This window comes from Misgurnus anguillicaudatus, chromosome 4 (assembly GCF_027580225.2).
Source record: "Misgurnus anguillicaudatus chromosome 4, ASM2758022v2, whole genome shotgun sequence".
Classification (NCBI taxonomy): domain Eukaryota; kingdom Metazoa; phylum Chordata; class Actinopteri; order Cypriniformes; family Cobitidae; genus Misgurnus; species Misgurnus anguillicaudatus.
The window spans coordinates 14,124,682-14,145,616 of NC_073340.2; the positions used below are offsets into that span (position 1 = coordinate 14,124,682).

Sequence of the window (20,935 nt, forward strand, 5' to 3'; positions counted from 1 at the left end):
AGGCTAGCACAAAGGTAAAGCTATTTTTTTACATTATAGCGATGACGCTGGTAGTGATGATTCTCTTAGACCAATCAGTGATCTACAGCAGTGGTTCTCAAACTTTTTCAGTGTGCGGCCCCCCTTGTGTATGGTCCATTCCTTCTCGGCCCCCCCAAAGAAAATTTACGACAAATTTGTTCTAAAATCTTACATTTTAATTAAACAAATCATATTAAATTATACAAAGTAGTGCTGTTGGTTAGTAGCCTTATTTTTTAAGGTTTAATTACACAGAATTCATGATAAATGAATCTATTTTTTAATATGACATAAAACTGGGGCCCCCCTGGCACCATCTCGCGGCCCCCCTGGGGGCCCGGACCCCAGTTTGAGAACCACTGATCTACAGTGTTTTGCATCACGTTTTGGTATCAGCTCAGGTCGCTTACACCCCAACCAAGGTGGTACTAAAAAAGGTATTGGGTAATTCCAAAAGTAAGCTACCCAGACACAAGTTGGTTTGGGTTAGCTTACCCAAAAGTACCCAAAAGTAAGCTAACCCAAACCAAATTGTGGGGTACCATGCAATGGAAAAGCCCCATTAGTAATCCTAAGAATATCAAAATCATCTAAGGTTGGTAGATACTTTCCTAGCCCTGGTTTCTGTTTCCCTGTCTCCACCTTGGTTCCCCGAGGACATCTGAGACAGACAGCCTCAGTTATAGTTTGGCGTGATGCTCATCCTACTACACACTGTTTTATAAGTGAATCACCTACACATTTAACTATATCCTGGCATGACCACATGGTTACACGATTAAAAACCCAAATGGTTCAACTGACACATTTTAAGCCAAGACATTAATATTAAACAGGTCTCGAATATCATCAAAAGGCTCAAATAGTTAGTGGCAATATATCGTCCAGTCGACAGACAAATGACCTCTTACCCTTCCTGTAGCAGGCCGGTCCGGGATGAGCCCCAGCCGATTCTGGGCCTACTACAAACAACCCAGACCTGAAACACAGATGAAACAAACAATGGATCTTACAAACACACACAGGTAATCCTCTCATTCTTCATGTCTGTAAATATACTATGAAATGGTAATGTTTAGCTATGGTACACAGACTCTTTAAAAAGCCAATCTTAAAACAACATGTTCTGGTAAATAAGTAGTTAGTCAATACTAAAAAACAAAGCAACCATAAAAAAAAATTCTACAGTTTCACAAGGTTAATTTGGTGTGCCTGAGCTCATCTAGTAAAGCATGCCGCTAGCAAACCCAAGGGTATGGGTTCAATATCCAGGGAATGCACATATAAATATATAGTGTAAATCCACAGTAAGACACTATGTATAAAAGTAATTTAGGGCAGAAAGACCTCTTAAAATCTTTCAAGTTACGAGTTTGCAATTTTTTAAATATGAAACACAAGTTGTTTTACATGCTGCTATTATTATAACACACAGTTCTGCTCCATCCATTAAAATCATGTGACATTCAAAAGCCAATAGAAAACACAGTATTCATATGTTTGTTACCTGAAGAAGAGTCGAGAGCCTCCTCCAGCTGCTACAGTACTGATGTCCAGCTGTGGAGCCTGTAGGGTGATTCCAGCAATAGTCGCCTCGAACACATGTTCATACCGACCAGCGTACCGACTCACGTCTGTCGACGTACCTATACAACAAAAAATACTTAAATCTATAGGTGTAGATCCCTTTGTGTTCTTCTGAAATGCCAGATGTTTAGGTGACATTATTATATATGCAGAAGATGCTACTTTGGGGATCATTTTTAACACAAGACAATCTGCCTTTTGTCACATGCTCATGATAGTTAATGCCCAGTCAACAAGCAGCATTCACATGCTATTAGGACGGTCTTGTGAAAATGTAAGGAATAATCACAACATTGATCAGTAATCTTTTTAAATGTCACTCCATATAATTCCATTAGTTACTCAAATCTGGCTCTTTATTAGGGCTCGCTGCATTTCCATTTTTCACCACAAATTTACATGTGGAAAATATGGGGCGCTGTTGATCTCGGGAGGCAGCCTGTGCCCCTCTCTTGATCATTACATAGGCTGTGTCCCAATTCAAAGGCTGCGACCTTCTAAGGACGTATTTTAAGACACAGCAGCGCGACTTGAGGTTAGTAAGGCCGTCCCAAGGATGCTTAGAATGAAGCCTCAAAATGCGTCCTCATTTCTTCGCGCTGTTAAGGATAGAACGAATGGATCCTTAACAGCCGAGGATATCCCAAGAGTCATTGCGCGTCTGCAACGGCTGCATATAATGGGTGAATTATCTAAAATAAACAATTAAAAACTTTATTAAATAAAAGTGTATTTATCAGAAAACATTTTTTTCTTGTCACTGTTTTAGTATTATAAGTTATGTTTTGTGTTAATAATATTCTTTTTATGTTGCGTATATTTCTAAGGTTGATTAATTTGGTATACTGTTAAATAGTTTAATCTACATCAACGTGTCATATTTTCTAAAATAAATTAATATTTTTCTGATGTCATATTTATTGTAATAAGTCAGAAACGTCTCCGCTGTGTCCTGCTGACAGGCGTGGTGGGCTTGTCAGCAGGTGACGCTAATTATGGGTCCTCCGAAGGTTAGACTGTCTCGTTTCAGTTCTCTTCGCAAACTTCTGATGCTTCCACCTTGAAAGACCGAGTGCTCACCTTTTAAAGTCTCATGCTCATAAGGTTGCAGCCCTTGAATTGGGACACAGCTATACAGTTGCCAATTGAGCCATGTGCTCATTTTGCAAACATTTATTGCACTTTATGACTTAATAGTGCAGAAACTCCAAAAATATTTATTGAAAAATATTCGACACATTTACGAGTTAATAGTCAATATTTCATTACGTTTATATAGTTTTCTATATTTTCAAGTGGATTAATATTTTGGTGGGGCACTGCCCCACTTGACTTTACAGACAAGTCGTGCCTGACATCGAGTTAGACACATTAAGATCAATGATCGTAAGCTGCTCTGTAATAAATCTGCTTCATCTGCAACGAAACCCTATTCACCTGAACAGCTATAAACATAGCTCTTATGAGGACATTTCTTTAAAATAGTTTAGTCAACTACTCACTGTGCTGATAAAGAAACAGCGCCACAACAGTGGTGTAATGCTGCAATTGCAGATACAAATGACAATCCAGTGAATATTCGTGTTTTCTGTGAAGCGCCTGACAAAATGTTTGGCCCTCATTTGGAGGTGACAGAGCTGCTCGCCTCAAAATTTTCTTAGCAGGAAAAAGCCTGCCAATCGACAGGCTCAGTTTGTTGTGTGCCATCATACAGAAAATAATATTATGCTAAACATTTTTTTTGTGTCACAAATAAGAAAAAAAATAAATGACAGAATTTTATCATTGTCTCTCTCTCTCACCTCCCATATCAAAGCCGATGATAGGTTTGTTTTCGAATAAGCTGTATGAGGTGACGGCGTAGCCCACAACTCCTCCAGCAGGGCCTGAGAGCACGGCCCGAGAGCCACTGAACTGCTCCATGGGTGTCAGACCTCCATCAGACTGCATAAACAACACATCCACACCCTGGAGAGAGAGAGAGAGAGAGAGAGAGAGAGAGAGAGAGAGAGAGAGAGAGAGAGAGAGAGAGAGCTCAAGGGCCAGTTGAAAAAAATCTGTAATCATCCATCAAAAATCTCACACATGCACATGCCTTTAATCCTCCCCTGAAACCTGCAGCGAATTCAGCGAGGTACCGGTGTATTTTTGGCGTGAGGTAAGCATCTGCACATACAGTGTATCCACGAGGCACTGCTCGCACCATGGGCATCACTTCACTAGAAAGAGACACCTGCGTAAAACCAATGCGTTTCGCCAAATTTCCCACAGCTTTCTCGTGAGACGACCACCTGAAATCACACACAAACCATAGGCAAGGAGAAATATTGTTTGAACACTTATTACCAGGTCTTCACTTTATTTACAATGGTGTTCAACAAGGCTCAGTACTTCTACCCGTTGCACAAAAGCAAGGTAAGGCCAGGTAAGATCCAGTGAGTAGATTATTTTGGGGTGGCCAAAAAAAAACACAACTAATTACTAGAAACATAATTTCTATACATTCTACATAGAAATTAGAATGTATAAATGTCTTTGTTCTGATGAACACAAAAGAAATATATTTAGAGAGATGTTTGTAACCAAACCGTTTGTGGACCCCATTTACCTCCATAGTTGGAAAAAAATACTATGGAAGTAAATGGGGTCCACAAATGGTTTGGATACAAACATTTATCAAAATATCTTCCCTTGTTTTCATCAGAACAAAGACATTTATACAGGTTTATAACAACATGAGAGTGAGTAAATGATGACAGAATTTTCATGTTTGGGTGTACTTTCCCTTTAAGACCTATTGTGATATCAATAGACAACCTACAGAATGAAACTTTAACAGACCCTCAACCAAACGATGTCTATCTATAGCCTTCTGTTAAAGGTCTTCTGCTTTATAGTGTAAGTTGTTGTTTAATTATTAAATAGTCAAGCTAGCATATTTAAAGGGGTCCTTGATTATGATTTCACTTTTTAACTTTAGTTAGTGTGTAATTTTGTGTAACATCTCCATAGTTACAACGCTCAAAGTTCAAAGGGAGAAATTTGGCTGGCTGCATAAACTTTTTAGACTAGACATAACTGTTTAAGTCAGTTACATAAAAATGTAGACTGATCTCTGTTTTAACTGAAAAGTAAGAAATAGTACTACCTAACTGCTATTGGTCAGAGTAGTTCTTGAGACTAGGGTTGTAACGGTATGAGATTTCCACGGTATGATAATCGTCTCAGAAACTATCACGGTTTCGCGGTTTGCAGGTATTAAACACTTATTATTATTATTATTATTATTATTAGCTACAATGACCCTTAAATTAATAAAAAAACAGATAGGGGGTTTGGGTTGAACATATGGTCTATTATATAAAACATTTTTGAAAAAAAAACACTTTTGAAAAAAGTAAACTTTGATTCTTAATCTTTTTTGATTCTTTTAATTTTATTCTTTTAAATGAAATGATAAAATAAAGCAATAAGCAGTGGGTTACCAGTGCATTTTATAACAGCTAAGGGGCGTTGTTAGGCACGACGCGAAGCCCCTTAGCTGTTATAAAATGCACTGTAACCCCACTGCTTTGCGGGGGTTTATTGCGTTTATAAAACGGTTACATCATATGCATAGCAGGGTTTCACAAAATAAAACAAAAATAAGTTGTAATTATATTAGAACAAATATTACTCTTCCGCCAAACAAAGTAGTTCCTCAGAATCAAGTGTGGCTGCAACAAAGCGCAGTTCCCAACCAACACAGACGCAGCAAAGACACAATGAAAATATGATTTAAGACTGGTGTTTATTTTATAAATCGACATTCATCTAAAATATACATTAACATTTATATCGTGCAACTGTTGAAGTGATGATCAAATATGCTTGGAAGCATGCTTAACTCTTTCCCCGTCAGCGTTTTTTTTAAAGTTGCCACCCAGTTTTAGTTTAATGCCTTACAGAAAAATTATCTTCTTTAAATAAACATAAAATATCAAATGAAAGAACAGTCCATCCGCTTTCCAAAAAAAAAAAAAAAAAAAAAAAAACGTTTCAGCCTACCTTCATTTGTTCTCTTATCAGTTATCACCTCTCAAATTTTCAGCTAAAAGCGGAGATAATTCCATTTTTGTGAAGAACTTTAGTAAGAGATCAGATTCACATTGTTGTGTCGAGTGAATGTGTCAGTGTTTAAGTTTGGGTAAGATTGCCATCTAGTGGATAATAGCGGAAATATCAATAAGACAAAACAACTCAGAGAACGTTTTCTCTTTATTGACGAAATGACTCAACAATATTTATTGACATTTATCTGGATATCGCCATAATTGTGCAAAGGTAGAAAAATTAAAATATGAATAAAGACTGTGGTGTTTATTTTCATAAATCAGTACGCAGCAACAGTGGCGCAGTGATACTTGTGATGCGGTCTGAACCGTGGGTTTACCGGGGTATTTTATCACGGCTTAGAACACGTTTCAACCAATCAGAATGAAGAACCAGAACAAGACGTTTTATAATACTCATTAAATTCTTTCAGAACTGATCTGGATATATTCATTTGTTCACATCGTCATTTAGTGAGTGAAATGTATAGTTTTTATTATGTGGCCTAAGTATAATCAACTTAAATTGATCTGTAATATAAATCACTTAAATGGGCTTTAGTGCCTCTTTTTGCAGCCATTTTTGGTCCACATTTCTTGCAAACTGGATATCCATCTTCAAGGACAACACAGCTTTCGTTTTTCGGATATCCAAAGTATTCCTATACTGTAGATTTTAAAAATTTTTCTGGTAGGGGATAGAAATTGTAGTATCAGATATTTTATCTGCTACACATAAACGAGTGGAGTATAGCAGTCACGCCGAATGAAGTTGCATGTGCGTAGTAGCGCAGGTGAGATCTGCTTTATTTTTTTTCAAAACCGTGTATAAGCAAATGTTTACGGTATGATAATCGTAAAAGTTAATATCAAGGTATACCGCCATACCGGTATACTGTTACAACCCTACTTGAGACACAGTCTTAACTTACCGGCTATCTTTATGCAGACTTATTTCAATCCCACCAGCAAACTTCGAATGTTGATGTTTGTGTGATCAATGTAAATTATTCTTTGATTAGAGCTTTTACAGGGCTCAACGCAAAAATGCGTTTTATACTGGCCCAGTCGGGCCAGTGGTTCAGGTTTTCATTTGCCCTGCAAAAATTTTCACTGGCCCCAATAAAAAAATGTCACATATTTAAAATGTTCCAACGCAAAACGGCTCCCAACTTTTCTGCTTTACCTGTAAACTGACAGCAAATTGTGCAAAATATTGCATCGTTCTTTCGTCGTGTTTTACCAATGTTAAATAATATACATTGATGAAAATATATTTTAGTGACTGTATGAAAAGTATGAAACAACTACAAACAAACAACATACCATTCTGAAATGTCCTGTAAGATTCATGATTGCACAGGTTCTGCTCGCTCCTCTTCACTATATTCCCAGGGTCAAGGCTTAAATTGATAAGGCAATATTGATGCCACTGTTTACAATACACCGCAGACACATGCAACTAGCCGTTATGATAAGGGGCGTGACATTTCCGGACAACGTGCACACTGGGCCAGCTAACCAATCTGAGCATATTGCGTATTTCTGAGGGAGGAGCTTCATAGAATCAGGAACTCAACTGCCCACTTTTAGGAGGATGGAACCAAAGGTTAGGGGTGCACGATTCAGAAAATTTCACGATTCGATTCGATTCCGATTTTTAGGCTCGAGATTCGATTTAAAATCGATTTTCGATTCAAAAACGATTCTCGATTTTAAAAAACGATTCACAGTATGTAAATGTAGTTTACTTTTTCCTATGTGACTGATTGTAGTAGATATACAATTTTAAAGAAAAGAAACACAACAAATTAAATGTAGTTTGATATTACTTTATGTCTTTATGGAAAAATAAAAACTGTTATGAAGCAATTAGATGACCCCTTTAATCAAACTCTATTAAATACAATAATATAGTATATTAATGATAGACAGTGCATGTCTATAGATTAGAAATGTGACTGGTGTTATAATGGTTATTATTTCTATTAGATAGAGCAGAAGCAGGAAAAATGTCTCTCTTTAATCCACTCATTATTTCAGATTCAAAAGTCTACTTGCTGTCCCACTGACAGGGGACTTTACATTACAGCTTTGCGTTTTGTAAATATTGAGTCAGCTTGAGCTTTGCTCGTTCCATGCAATAGATTTTAGAAAATATATGGTTTATTAATAATAATAGAAAAGAGCCAGTTTTATCGGCATAGAAACCGTCGGCATGCTGAAACTGCACGCGAGCTTTAGCGCGGTAGCGCTCACGGTCATTCTTCGATCGACTCAGGTTTTATACATAATATTAATCAGACTTTGTAATTTAACTATGACTGACCTGGACCCGACTGACCATTTCAAATACAAACCCGGAACCATACGGGCCGCGGGTGCTCCGTCAAGTTCTCTAATGTTAAAACTCTGCTCAAGTTCAGAAACATGAAGGATACAATGTGACACGAGCTTGTTCGCGTCGCATCCCAATTCATTGAGAAACAAAGAGCATGTGAACGCATACCGAACTCATCATGTCGCACACAAAATGTCATTATTTAAGCGTGTCATCATCACGTAAAAACAAAAGAGACAAAATTTGATGCCAGATATACTTGGGCACTTGTTAATATAACTGGGCAGCGCTGCAGCAGCAATGTGTGGGAAAGACTGTGACAAGAGTGTGCGGGCGTCAGTGTGAATACGACGCAGCGCCATCTTTGGGAATACTGAGATAAACTCATTTCAGGACAATAGTAACACGGCATTACAAAAAAAATTATGAATCAATTTTTGGAATTCTATGAATCGATTCTGAATCGGCAAAGCTTGAATTGCGATTCAAATGTGAATCGATTTTTTTGCACACCCCTACCAAAGGTGTAAAAAAAGATAAAATATGTGAAGCATGAACACGTGTTACAGTGCATCCTAAACACAATCACACCTTCAGAAACGGCCGGTTTACTACCCCTTTAACACATCATACTGTATGTGTTATATATGATGATCTTAATACGCACGTGTAAGAATGGAGTAACAACACAGCGAGACTTCGGATGCCTTTGGTGAGCACACGCTTCAAATCCTGTTCTGCTTGTTCAAGATCCAGTTCACGCCAGACCTCCAGACTGTCTCCTGTACTACCTGAGAGACAAACCCATGATCACAGAATCAGTACAAAAAGGTCAAAGTTTCTTGCTTTAAAACATGTTTTCCTTTATTCTCTGACCCTCTGTTATCTATAATTCACCCTGGTGTTTATTAACAGCATGGACATGTGTTAAAGTCAGGCAAAGGTGTGGAGATTTCTGCAGTATAAGGGCCAGATTTACTAAAAGGGGGAAAATAAGGCGAAAGAGCATAAAAAAAAAACGCTGATGACCAACGCAATCTACTAAGAGCAGTGCAAACTAGTTCAGGGAGCTGCAAATAAGCAGAGCTGATGAGGTGCGGGTGATCTACTAAAACCTGATGTGCTTATGTTCAGCACCACAGACATCACAGGGGAAGATAATGAAGAAAAAAAAATGAAAGTTTTGAAACAATATTTTTGAATAATATGTTCATCTGGCATTTCAAATAAACTTTTACATGTGAAAAAAATCCTCTTTCTTGTACCACACACTCTCTGATCTCTGCAATGCCTCCTCTATCAGCAACAATTGCAGCCATTTCAAGCGCAAAATGATTTAAGACATGCTTTTAGGCATTAAATAATGGGTGCAAATACAAGTAACGCGCAAACATTAGTAAATAGCGTTGTGTGATTAATAATCTCCTCCCATAAATTTGGCATCTGAAAAAAGGTCAGTCGCAAAAATAACTAGACCACACCTTTTCAGTGCTATCCATTGCGCATCTTTAGTAAATCCAGTCGTTATGGTTTGCGCTGGTGTTAGCTGTTAGTAAATCTGGTCCTAAATGTTTTTAAAGGTTCTGAGAGTCACTAAATCAATCAGTTTTCTCCTGACATGAGTTCTAGACGTCACCTGTTACCATGCGTTTGGGTTGATCTCTGGGTAGCTGACAGGAATCCTGTGTGAGAATCACCCTCTCATCCACCTCAATCACCTCCTCATAGAGCAGCTCCGGCATACACACTTTCTACAACACACACAACAGCACAGAGATACACTTTAACACACTTCCTACAACACACACAACAATACAAAGACACACAAAACAACTGGCATGTTTATCTAAATTTCCTCTCCACCCGTCTCATTCAAGCTTTTAAACCAATTCCAGTCAGATTTATTCTTTCAAACTGTAATTTATGTATTCACAAGAAAAACATGAAATTTCAGCTCAAGTAATGTGTGTGTATTGTGTGTGCACGCGCGTGCACATGTGGACCCTGAGCTGCGCGTGCCACTTTACCGAGACAGACAGTAGACAGAAACGACAGAGGCAATCGCGATTAGCTTAAATGCTAATGACATTCATTTTTATGGAAACAAACATACATGTAAATACTTTGACAATATATCCCCTCTCTAAAAACTACCGTGGTCATGTTCACTTATGACTATATTCATTATCACGACAGGCCTAGCTTGTGCTCTCTCTCTCAAGCCGTATTTATCTCCTCCTGCTCTCTCTATTAACCTCAGGTTAACTACTGACTCCTAGCAGAAGCAGCCAAAATAACATGCTATTTGAACAACACTACTGCAGGTACATGTACAGTAAATGCTTATTTTAATGCATTTTGATTGGTTATTAATCAATTAAAATTCTTACTAACTGTTAATAGTTAAGCAGCTAATTGGTTTCATCCCTACTTATTTCCCCATAATGACAAAGTGAAATTAGAATTTTAGAAATGTCTGTTTTAAAGAAAAACTGAAATATCACATTTACATAAGAATTCAAGCCCTATAAATGTTCATACAAAATGACGCCTCGCATTTCTCTTGATCATTGCTGAGATTGTTTTTACACCTTGTTTGAAGTACACTTTAGGTGAATTGAACTTTGTACCATCTTGTTTACCTCTCTTACTACACCAATTGCTCAGATTAGTCACCAGGCAACCAGCTCTAGTGGGCACATCCAAAGCACATTCATGGAAAGCCGCATCTTAAAACAGTGCGCAAAAATGTGCAAATGGTTCAAACAGCACGCAAACACTAACCGACTTCACAGTTTTCCTGCACTTGAACAGACACATTTACGCAAAATGATCCTAAAATGCTGTGATTATCCTTGTACACAAAGTCAGTTATGTCTTAGGTAAATGTGAACAGTTCAGATAAATAAAAAAAATCACATGTGTAATAGCATTAATCCGATCTTCAAGTAAAAGTGTTTTTAAAGTGAATCAAACATAAACAAAGAAAGATTTCTGAACCTGAAGAGTAGACTATACTGTTAAGGGTGTCGGAAATCCGGGCGAGAAGCGCCGTGTCACGTGAAAAACCAACTTGCAGGTATTTCACACCGGACGTGCACATTCGTGCAAGCTTCCAGATGCAAAATATGCACTAGCAGCCTTTGGTAATCATTAACAATTTGGGACAAATATGATGTTATTTAATGTTACACTATGTAAGTGGAGCTCTTTAACATGGCAGGGATTTGAGCAGCGTCCAGATTCACAGCTGCCGTCAGACACTGCCGGTGTGTGTACATACATTCATAGAAAATAATGTGTTTGATTTTTAGATACATGCCGCGGTGTGCGACCTCCTTTAGACTGACCTGTTTACTTCATTTGTATGTTTGCTCTATTGGATTTATATGTGCTATTGCTCATAATTTGATTATTTGTTCTTATTTTATTACTGACTCTTTACTTTTTTTTTTAAATCTTGTTAAATATTTAAGTTGTTGAAATTTGATATTTGAGTTTATTTCTTTTTAATAAATTAAGACATTTATGAAATTTTGTTTTCACTTTGTCATTATGGGGTACTTAGTGTAAATTAATAAGAAAAAAGTTGAAACGATTGTGGTATCAGGTTGCAACATAACAAAATTGGAAAAAGTGAAGGGGCTCTGAATCCTTTCTAAATGTCAGTTTTTATGCATTTATTAATACACAACTTATTTGTTTCTCAATGTGTCATTGTAAACATTCTAACCTATGAGGGTAAATGTGAAGTGGATCAGATCAGAATGGATATTATTAGCGAACCTAAAGCAAAGACTCTTTCATGTTAAAGGGCTTCAGTTTATTTGGAGCTTTATTTATTCAACTTATGAGAAATGCTCTCAGACCCATGAAACTGACTAGATGTTGAAAGGTGGCTTTACATACAAACATGTCAATAATGTCGCTTACCAAATCAAACAGGTCCGGTCGGGCCTGCGTGCCAATATGCAGCAAATCTCGAAATCCACGCGTCACCACTAAAGCTGTTCTCTCTCCCTGGCGTTCCAGCAAAGCATTAGTCGCCACTGTGGTCCCCATCCGAATCCAACCAATCAGAGAGGAGTCCAAAGGCTGATCCCGAGGAAAGCTCTGCTTACTTTCCTGTTCAATTACCCAATCAGACAGTATTTCAGAATCAGCTCTTTCTTTAGCCATTTTACTATTTTGACTAATTAATAGGGCTGAACAATTCATCAAAATGCAAATTGTGGGTACAAGTGCAACAATTATGTAACAATGAAGAGGGCAAGTCCATTTTAAAATGATAATTGCTGTTCATTTATTTACATTTGTTTGATGTCTTTGAGAGTTCAAAAATTGATCAGACAAAAACCGAACATTATTAAATTGATCTGTTATATTTGATATTTTTAGGTGCTTTCAGGCTCTGCTAAAAGCTCTTGGGTCAATCCCAATCGCATCCATGTGCCCTACTGACTAAGAAGAGCAGACCGCTTGATATGTAAACTCTAGATGGGCAGTTGTAGCTCATAATATAGCAAAATGAGGTCACGAACGGCTTCATGGTGAGTGAATTAACAACAAATTTTCTCCAAACTAATGCTTGAAAAGAATAATTCTCCCAATACCCAAACATGAAACTTTTCTCGTAATTTACTCATTCTCATGCCATCAAAGATGCATATGAATTCCTTTCTTTAGTTGAACACAAATTAATAGTTTTATAATAAAATGCTGTCATGTTATCTTTTATATGGGGCTCAAAATCTTATTGTAGATTTTACATTTATGTAATTTACTAGCAACAGTTTGTTCAAAGTTAAATGAACATGAAACATTTTCAATCTTCATCTTCTACAGTAAGTTACTGGCAACCAGCTGCATAATTACAGCAAATTTTTACAGTGTAGTTAAACGTATGAGGACATCATAAACAATCATCTAGTCCGATCCGTAGCAGGTCTTAAAACAAGATAAATACTCGTGATTTGCGCTATGAATAATTTGTCATTTAAGTGAAAGTTTAGTAACCAATTATTATAAAAGTAAGAAACACCCAAAAAGACAAAGACAAAGTGTGTATGTGTGTTTATGATCTATCTGAAATACTTCAGTAGTTGAATACTATGATGAATAAATACCATTAAAATGGTCATAAATATGTGGTACACTTGCCTGGTGTGTCATGTTCTGATGCACTATATCCAACCATGTTGTGATCATTGTGTATTCAGGGTTAATGAAGTCTTCAATTTTCAGAAGCGGAAACCACACCAACTATTTGCATCTTTCTTCTTGTCATCTCCCGAGAAGCTCAGTTATTTCAGGGCAGACATTTTTTTTTTAAAAAGCAGGGTTTTTTTCAATTTTATTTTACTCTGTTGTGTTTGTATTTTTAACACAATACACACTCTAAAAAATGCTGAGTTATTTTTAAAACAGAATCGGGTCAAAAAAGGACGAGCTCAGCCTGTTGGATTGTAATTTAACCCATGCTAAGTTGTTTTAACCCAAAATACTGGTTTGTTTTATCCCAAAATACTGGGGTGTAACTCTGCTTCACGTCATCCCGCATTACCACCTTAGGTGTGCATTATTTGTGAATAATTCAATGTCCCCTATTTAATTATTCCTTACATATTTCATAAAAAAGTTATGGAATTTTTTTGGTGTGCTGTCACTTTAAGGGCCCTATTTAATCTAAGCGCTTGGTCTAAAGCGCACGCGCAAGTGCACTTAAAGGAATATTCCACTTTCTTAAAAGAAAAATCCAGACAACCCACTCACCACCATGTCATCCAAAATGTTGATGTCTTTCTTTGTTCAGTCGAGAAGAAATTATGTTTTTTGAGGAAAAAGTTGCAAGATTTTTCTCATTTTAATGGACTTTAATAGACACCAACAATTAACACTTAACTCAACACGTAACAGTTTTTTTCAACGGAGTTACATAAACAATATAAACATATAAACAATCCCAAACGAGGCATAAGGGTTTTACCTAGCAAAACTGGTGTGGCCTAGACCTTTCCAATGATATATAGTTTGTACTGATAGATGAAAATTTACATTAACAATATTGAAGTAAACTTAGGTTTCCAGTATTCGGGACGGCAACGCTTAACAGTTTAAAGAGCACATTAGTAATATGTGCAGATAAACGAGACGACAACGCGCGTACACATGGATGTGCAGTAGCAAAAACTTAAAGGATTAAAATGTAAAAGATTATTATTGAGTCTCTTGGACATAAATGAGGACAGATTACATGACTTTAGAAGGTGTAAAGAGCTGCTTTATTTTAATTATTACTCCATTACTGAAATAGCCACTTTTAAAGACAATGAAAGCTGTAATTACAAAAGTATCTATTTCAATAAATAAAACACAACACATTTTTTATATCAATCTTAAACTGGTCGTCGTCTTCCTCTGCTTACACTTTTCTACTTACAAACCATGTAAAGAGGCAATTTGCCATGGCCTGAGCGCAACTAGCTTTTTAAACAATGTTGCGCTGGATGTGAAAATGATATCTGCGTCGAGCTGAAACTAACAAAAAACACATGCGTCGCCGTGTGTATGAAAGGGCCCTGAAGGGCTCGTTGAAGGGTTTGTTGGTTCCCCAAATGAACATCTGATCATAAATCACTTACCCCCGTGTCACTCCAAACCCATAAGTCCTTTGACTATTTTTGATGAAAACCGGAAGGCTTGTAACTGTCCCATAGGCTGTTATTCAAAAGACACTATTAACGCCCAGAAAAGAATAAAAGACATTGCTAAAAAAAGTCCAAGTGCCATTAGTGGTTCAATCAGAATATTATGAAGCGACAAGAACACTTCTGTGCGCAAAGAAACCATTTTCATTTGGTAGTGAACTAACCCTTTATAACCTACATGTAACGCAAGAATCGAATATACTGTAATACGTGCGATTTCTTTCTAAATTGATTACATTCACACAATGACTATGTTTATGAGGATAATTAAGAGGCATTTTGAAATTAGTTTGTGTAAAAATATCCGTTTTCTGCAAGGAAACATGAACCCAGAATTTGCGCGTACATTAGTTTCAGGGACTTCTGAATCAATATTGTTTTGTTAAATTGAAGATTAATTAAAACCAGAGAATCAACATTTTTTTGCCCAGTCCTAATGTTTACAGTGAGTTTTCATTTATGAAACACATTACTTTGCTATGGTTATGCCCGGTGTTCACACTTACTGCTGAAATTGGGTCATGTAACAGAACAATGATTGATTCTAAGCAAGCACACAATCAAATCTGCAACAGATAAGCTGAAAAAGAAAAGAATCAAGATGTTGCAATGACCCAGTCAAAGTCCAGACCTTAAAGGCGGAGTCCATGATGTTTGAAAGCCAATGTTGATATTTGAAATCACCTAAACAAACACGCCCCTACCCCAATAGAATCTGGACCTTCTGTTGATAGACCCGCCCCACACATACGCATTCCGGCATTTGATTTGATTTGATTGGCTATTAGTGTGTTTTGGTAGTCGGCCCGTCTTCTTTTCCAAACCGTTTTTCAAACATCGTGGACTCCGCCTTTAACCAGAATTAATGTATGCAGGTATCACTCATCTTGATATGGGTATAATATGTCTATATAATGAAGTATCTAATACACTATAACAAAACAGAAACACTACCTGGTGGCAAAGATGTATAATAGTTCATAAATGTATTCAAGAATTGAATTTGTGGAAGGTTTTAATAAAATAATGTATAAAATAATATTAAAACCACAGTTCATCTTTTTTTAATAGACTATTGATATATGTTAATTATTATAATTGAAACAGTAGCCTACATTTACAGAAATATTGTGTTTTTTTATGTTAAAATAACTCTGCAGCCTTCAGACGAGATGCCAATTTCTGAAATGGCACAAAGCCAGTTTGAGTTTGAGACCCCTGGTGTGTTATTCAGCTTATTATCCTGCTAAGATCCTGATGTCCTGATATGTAAAACCATAAAATTCACTTTCTTCTCATACATTCATCACTAAAGTAATCCAGTGGGTTAATAAATGTTGCGTTACACTTCAGAAGATGATTTATTAACCCACTGGAGTCATATGGATTACTTTCGTGATAGATGAACAGTCATGACGAAAACTGTTGCATTAACATAAATTTTGTGCTTTGCAAAGTTTGCTGATTCAATATTAGATTATTTTTCTACGTGTTTCTATGGTATACTACTAGAAAACAATGATACGCATATTTCAAGTTTTAAAGGAGTCCATATTGACAGCGTTGAAGCTTGTTGAACCTCTGCAGTTCGCTGTGGTATGCTGGATATTAGCTTCTGTCCCATGTGAATAAACATCACACAACAGCTTAAGCAGCAAACTTCACACAGTATTAAATAATATCTTGACTCTTCATAGCTTTGTAATGTTTTAAAGCGGTGGTCAAGATATTTTAATGCCCCGAAGGAGATAACTTTAATGCTGGATATTTGTGCTTTGTGGAGCTTATAAACATTCGTATTTAAGAATTTCAATGAATTTATTGTTGATAAATCAAAGTATTTGACTGTTTGAGGCTGGTTGCTGAAAATTAAGTAATAAATTAACATTTCAGGCAGCATACATTTGCTTCACAAAAGTAAAACTTATCTCCCCTCACCTCCTCAAGCACTCTGCGGATGCCCTCAGTAGGAGCGTCTCTGTAGTTTTGGGGGTCATGTGACAGGAGTTTGAGGACCCTCTCCCTACCATCTGGCAAACGGGCAAACACATCGGTGAAGGTTCCTCCACGATCAATCGCAAAGTCAAATTTTCCTTTACTTTCAGCCATCTTGGAACACACAGATCACATTCAAAAGATAAGAAGTCAGAGACAAACTAAGGGGCCAATCACACCAAAGGCGCTTTAAAGGGACACTCCACTTTTTTTGAAAATATGCTCATTTTCCAGCTCCCATAGAGTTAAGCATTTGATTTTTACCGTTTTGGAATCCATTCAGCTGATCTGGCTGTACCACTTTTGGCATGGCTTGGCATAGTCCATTAAATCTGATTAGCCATTAGCATTGCGCTCAAAAATAACCAACGCGTTTCAATATTTTTCCTATTTAAAACTTGACTCTTCTGTAGTTTCATTGTGTACTAAGACCGACGGAAAATTAAAAGTTGCAATTTTTATACAATAAAAAGGACTCAATTTACACACGCAAGATAAAAAACAAATTTATTTGAACAATTTCACCGCCATTGACGAGATATCTCGTCAATTAAGAGAAAACGATTCCCCGCCAATGACGAGATTTTCCGTCTTTCCACAATACCGCTATTCCGCAACTTTTTAAACCCGGAAGTATTGCCCTATGGCAAGCTGCTGCATGTCCGTGTCTGTTTTAAAGATCGCTCTGAATGGGATCTCTATGAAAAGTCCGTCACAAAAAATGGAATTATCTCTGCTTTTTGCTAAAAATGTGGTGTTTTTGCAGAAACCTACCCATATTCAAAAGCTGATTACAAAAGAACCACTGAAGGTAGGGTGAAACGGTTTTTTTTTTTTTGGAAAGCAGAGGGTCTGTTCTTTCATTTGGTATATTGTATGTTTATATATTTAAAGAAGAACATTTTCTGGAAGGCATTAAACTTTGGTGAAAATCATGAAAAACGCTGGCGCTGGCTGGCAACTTTTTTAAAAAACGCTGGCGGTGAAAGAGTTAAATTACCCGAAACCGCTAATATTAAACCCGACTCGTGTCTGAGGCACACTTGAAACTTTTCAGATCTATAAGACCTTCCAGTCCAAATCCGACTTTAGGGCATATCCGATTTGACAGACTCACTATCCACATTTTGTATCACATCTGTTCAGATCCAATCTGTGCGTCATGTAGCATTTTGCCATTTTCCGGATTATCTGCACTCTTTCTATGACAATAGCTGTGTCTGAAACCGTTCCCTCGTTCACTTATTCACTATTCCCTATATGGGGAATGACAGTTGAGTCCACTATATGGGGAAGAAGCAAATGAAAATGAGTGAGCGATTTCGGACACTGACGCAAATATCATGCGTCAGAGAGCTGTCGCAGAGATTAATCAAAAACACCTGTGTGGCTTTATTGATTGTGCTGTGAAATGGTAAAGTTTACTTTCTTACCCTTTTTCACATTTGTCATGTTTATTGTATTAGTTGATAATAAAGAGAACAAAACAACTGCTTATAATATTTATTTACTGCTGTTTATTTATTGTTTAATAAAAATGTGTATTAGGTTTTAAATAAAAGATAACGCAATTATTTTTCATTTGTTTATTTTCAAAAAGTAGAAAATAACTGACAACAAGAAAATGTTTGGTGTTTACTGTCAGTATCCTTCAGCTGATTCAAGTTGCGTTCGTCTCCCGTTGCATCATGGGTAATATGAGTGAACGAGTGTACATCGAATGTACCCTCAAAATCAGAGTGCATTGTGGGTAAAAAGTAGTGAATGAATGTAGGGAATGAAGTTGTTCACTCAGGTTTCGGACACCACTACAAAATGGCCGACACCCAATATAGTGCACTATATAGTGGATAGGGAGCGGTTTCAGACACAGCTAATGACTTCGTGCTGGCATGACAATCTGCCTCGACGTCTGACGTGTTTACGTTTTATGTGAAGCGACAGCATGACGTAACCAAAAAGCTACACAAATGCGATCAGGATGGTCAGACTGAAATGGATTTCCGGAAATGCGATTTGAAAAGGATTTTAAACAACCTAAGAATGTAGCCTGAAAAGGATTAGGAAAAAAAACGGATTTTAAGTGGTTTTGGCCGTTCAAACGTTCTAAATGTGACTGGATTCCATTCGGATATGCACCAAAATCGGATTTGGACTGACACTGTGAACAAGGTAAAAGTGGACCTGTGAAGACCACTACCACAGACATTGCGAAGACATTTCTCTAATGGTTATTTTAAGACATCTGACAGGTTAGGTGTGCGTTCATTGAAAAATAAGCAACACATGATATTTTACTGTTATATATTACTAAAACTTGTCTGTGAAACCGGGTAAAAAGTGTGAAGGACAGTCAACCAGTTTTAAACGAATCCCTTCACAACTACAGACAACCTTCGCTGCAAACCCTTTAACAACAACACGTAACAGTTACAGTAATAGGCACTGATTGCATGCACACACACCGAACAATAATATCCAAACAATGAACGGGATTTTCTATACTCACAGTTGAAGCGTAGGTGAAATGTGAAATAACTTCAGTCTGTCTCACTGACTGCAGATAACTTCTGTGTGTCTCACTGACTGCATATAACTTATGTCTGTCTGTCTCACTGACTGCAGATGTGTCTGTCTCACTGACTCGCTGACTCACTGACTCGCTAGTCTCAGCCTCAGACGTCACGCCCACAAACTGTTTTGTTTGTTTTGCTGTCAGTATTGAAGGTCTGGCTACGCGAGACTACTGACTCGCTGACAGCAGGTTCACTTCCGCCTGTGCTCGCGCAAGACGATCATGATGATTTCAGTTTTCTCCAGAAGGCGGCGGCATTAGAGTTTGTCGATCATATTTTGGGGTGAATAAATTGTTGATCGGTCCGTGTACGTTTTGATAGTTTGTTTTTTCGTTTAAACCAAAAAACAAAATAACGAGAAACCACACGTTTTTCGTTTGTCGTTTCAAACAAAAAAACAAAAACCGCTAAAATAAGAGCCGTTCTTCCGTTTTTGGTTTCTGAATCCAAAAACGAAAAACGACTAAACCAAATTCAAATAACGGTCCGATTTTGGTTTTTGGAAATTCCTTTTTTCATTTCTCCGTTTGAAGATCCACACCAAAAGAAAGACAGGTTGGCCACGCGACGCGGAAGCCATAGCAAACACAGCCTATCAAAATAAAAGCCAAGGTTTTAGAACGTTCATAATAATATGCAGCAGTAACATTACACCAGAATAATGTTAGAAGAAAATAAATCAATAAATAAATAGTATTATATAAACCTGAACCGAAAGAAATATGTTAGCAACAGTTTATTACAGTGATTTAATATTGTGCCTATCCACGTACACATCACCATTCATGAGCGCATTTGGTTCAATACAGTACTAAGAACTTATTGTGTGTGCAAAGTTGTTACTGTTAGCGCTATATTATATAATTAAATTCATATTTAATGTGGTTTCCACCTTAATGGACCAAACTGTTAAAAAAGAGGACCAAACTGTTTCCCTTTTTTACCAGCAGGTGGCAGTATTTAAACGACTGACTGTATTGTGTCTTTGGTAACTGTGTTTTAAATCAAGATTACTGATACAGATCTATTTATTGTTGTTCATTTCATTACCTAGTTATCATTATCGCTATTCACCCCCAGCCCAGCGTTAAACCTGCATGCCCTTCTGTTTTAACATTTATTCAACATAACACATACATGCTTTCAATGACATTGCATGTGCAATCATAGAACATTCACTGTGAAGCCCTAAGGTTTTTTACAAGGTCCTCAAAAGAAAGTCCAAAAACATAATTGCATTAATAAAAACGCTTAGCGCTGTCCACGCTGAGTACATCAGCAATATTGCAACAAAACGTTTCCAGTAACTTTTGAACAGTCCTGGTTATTGACTTGGATAAATATTTGCCCATTCCTCTGTACAGAACAGCTTTAACACCAATATTGGTGGGTTTCCTCACATGAGCTGCTTGCTTCCTCATTCTTCCACAACATTTCCATCATTATAAGGTCAGAACTTTTGACTTGGCCTTTCCAAAACATTCACTCTATTCTTCTTTAAGGTAGGTGGGTAAATTTATTTTGTCACAATATAACAGGTTATAAAGTATAAATTTAGTTTGTAACTCCCTTCCGCTACATAGCAGACAATAAACATTAATATAGAAGCAATTATAA

The 20,935-nt window shown here is 37.0% G+C and overlaps 1 protein-coding gene across 1 annotated transcript in view; it reads right to left on the reverse strand.

Annotated features, from left to right (window-relative positions):
- Positions 1–19,411, reverse strand: part of oplah (5-oxoprolinase, ATP-hydrolysing) — a 37,861-nt gene extending 18,450 nt beyond the window's left edge. The window contains exons 1-9 of the mRNA XM_073866743.1: positions 19,252–19,411; positions 16,686–16,856; positions 11,974–12,165; positions 9,677–9,791; positions 8,708–8,831; positions 3,704–3,899; positions 3,411–3,576; positions 1,529–1,667; positions 933–1,000 (exon numbers count right to left, since the gene is read on the reverse strand). Of these exons, the coding sequence (XP_073722844.1) occupies positions 933–1,000; positions 1,529–1,667; positions 3,411–3,576; positions 3,704–3,899; positions 8,708–8,831; positions 9,677–9,791; positions 11,974–12,165; positions 16,686–16,856 (1,171 nt within the window). The 5' untranslated portion in view covers positions 19,252–19,411. The remainder of the gene's footprint in view (positions 1–932; positions 1,001–1,528; positions 1,668–3,410; positions 3,577–3,703; positions 3,900–8,707; positions 8,832–9,676; positions 9,792–11,973; positions 12,166–16,685; positions 16,857–19,251) is intronic.
- Positions 19,412–20,935: the final 1,524 nt, after the last annotated feature.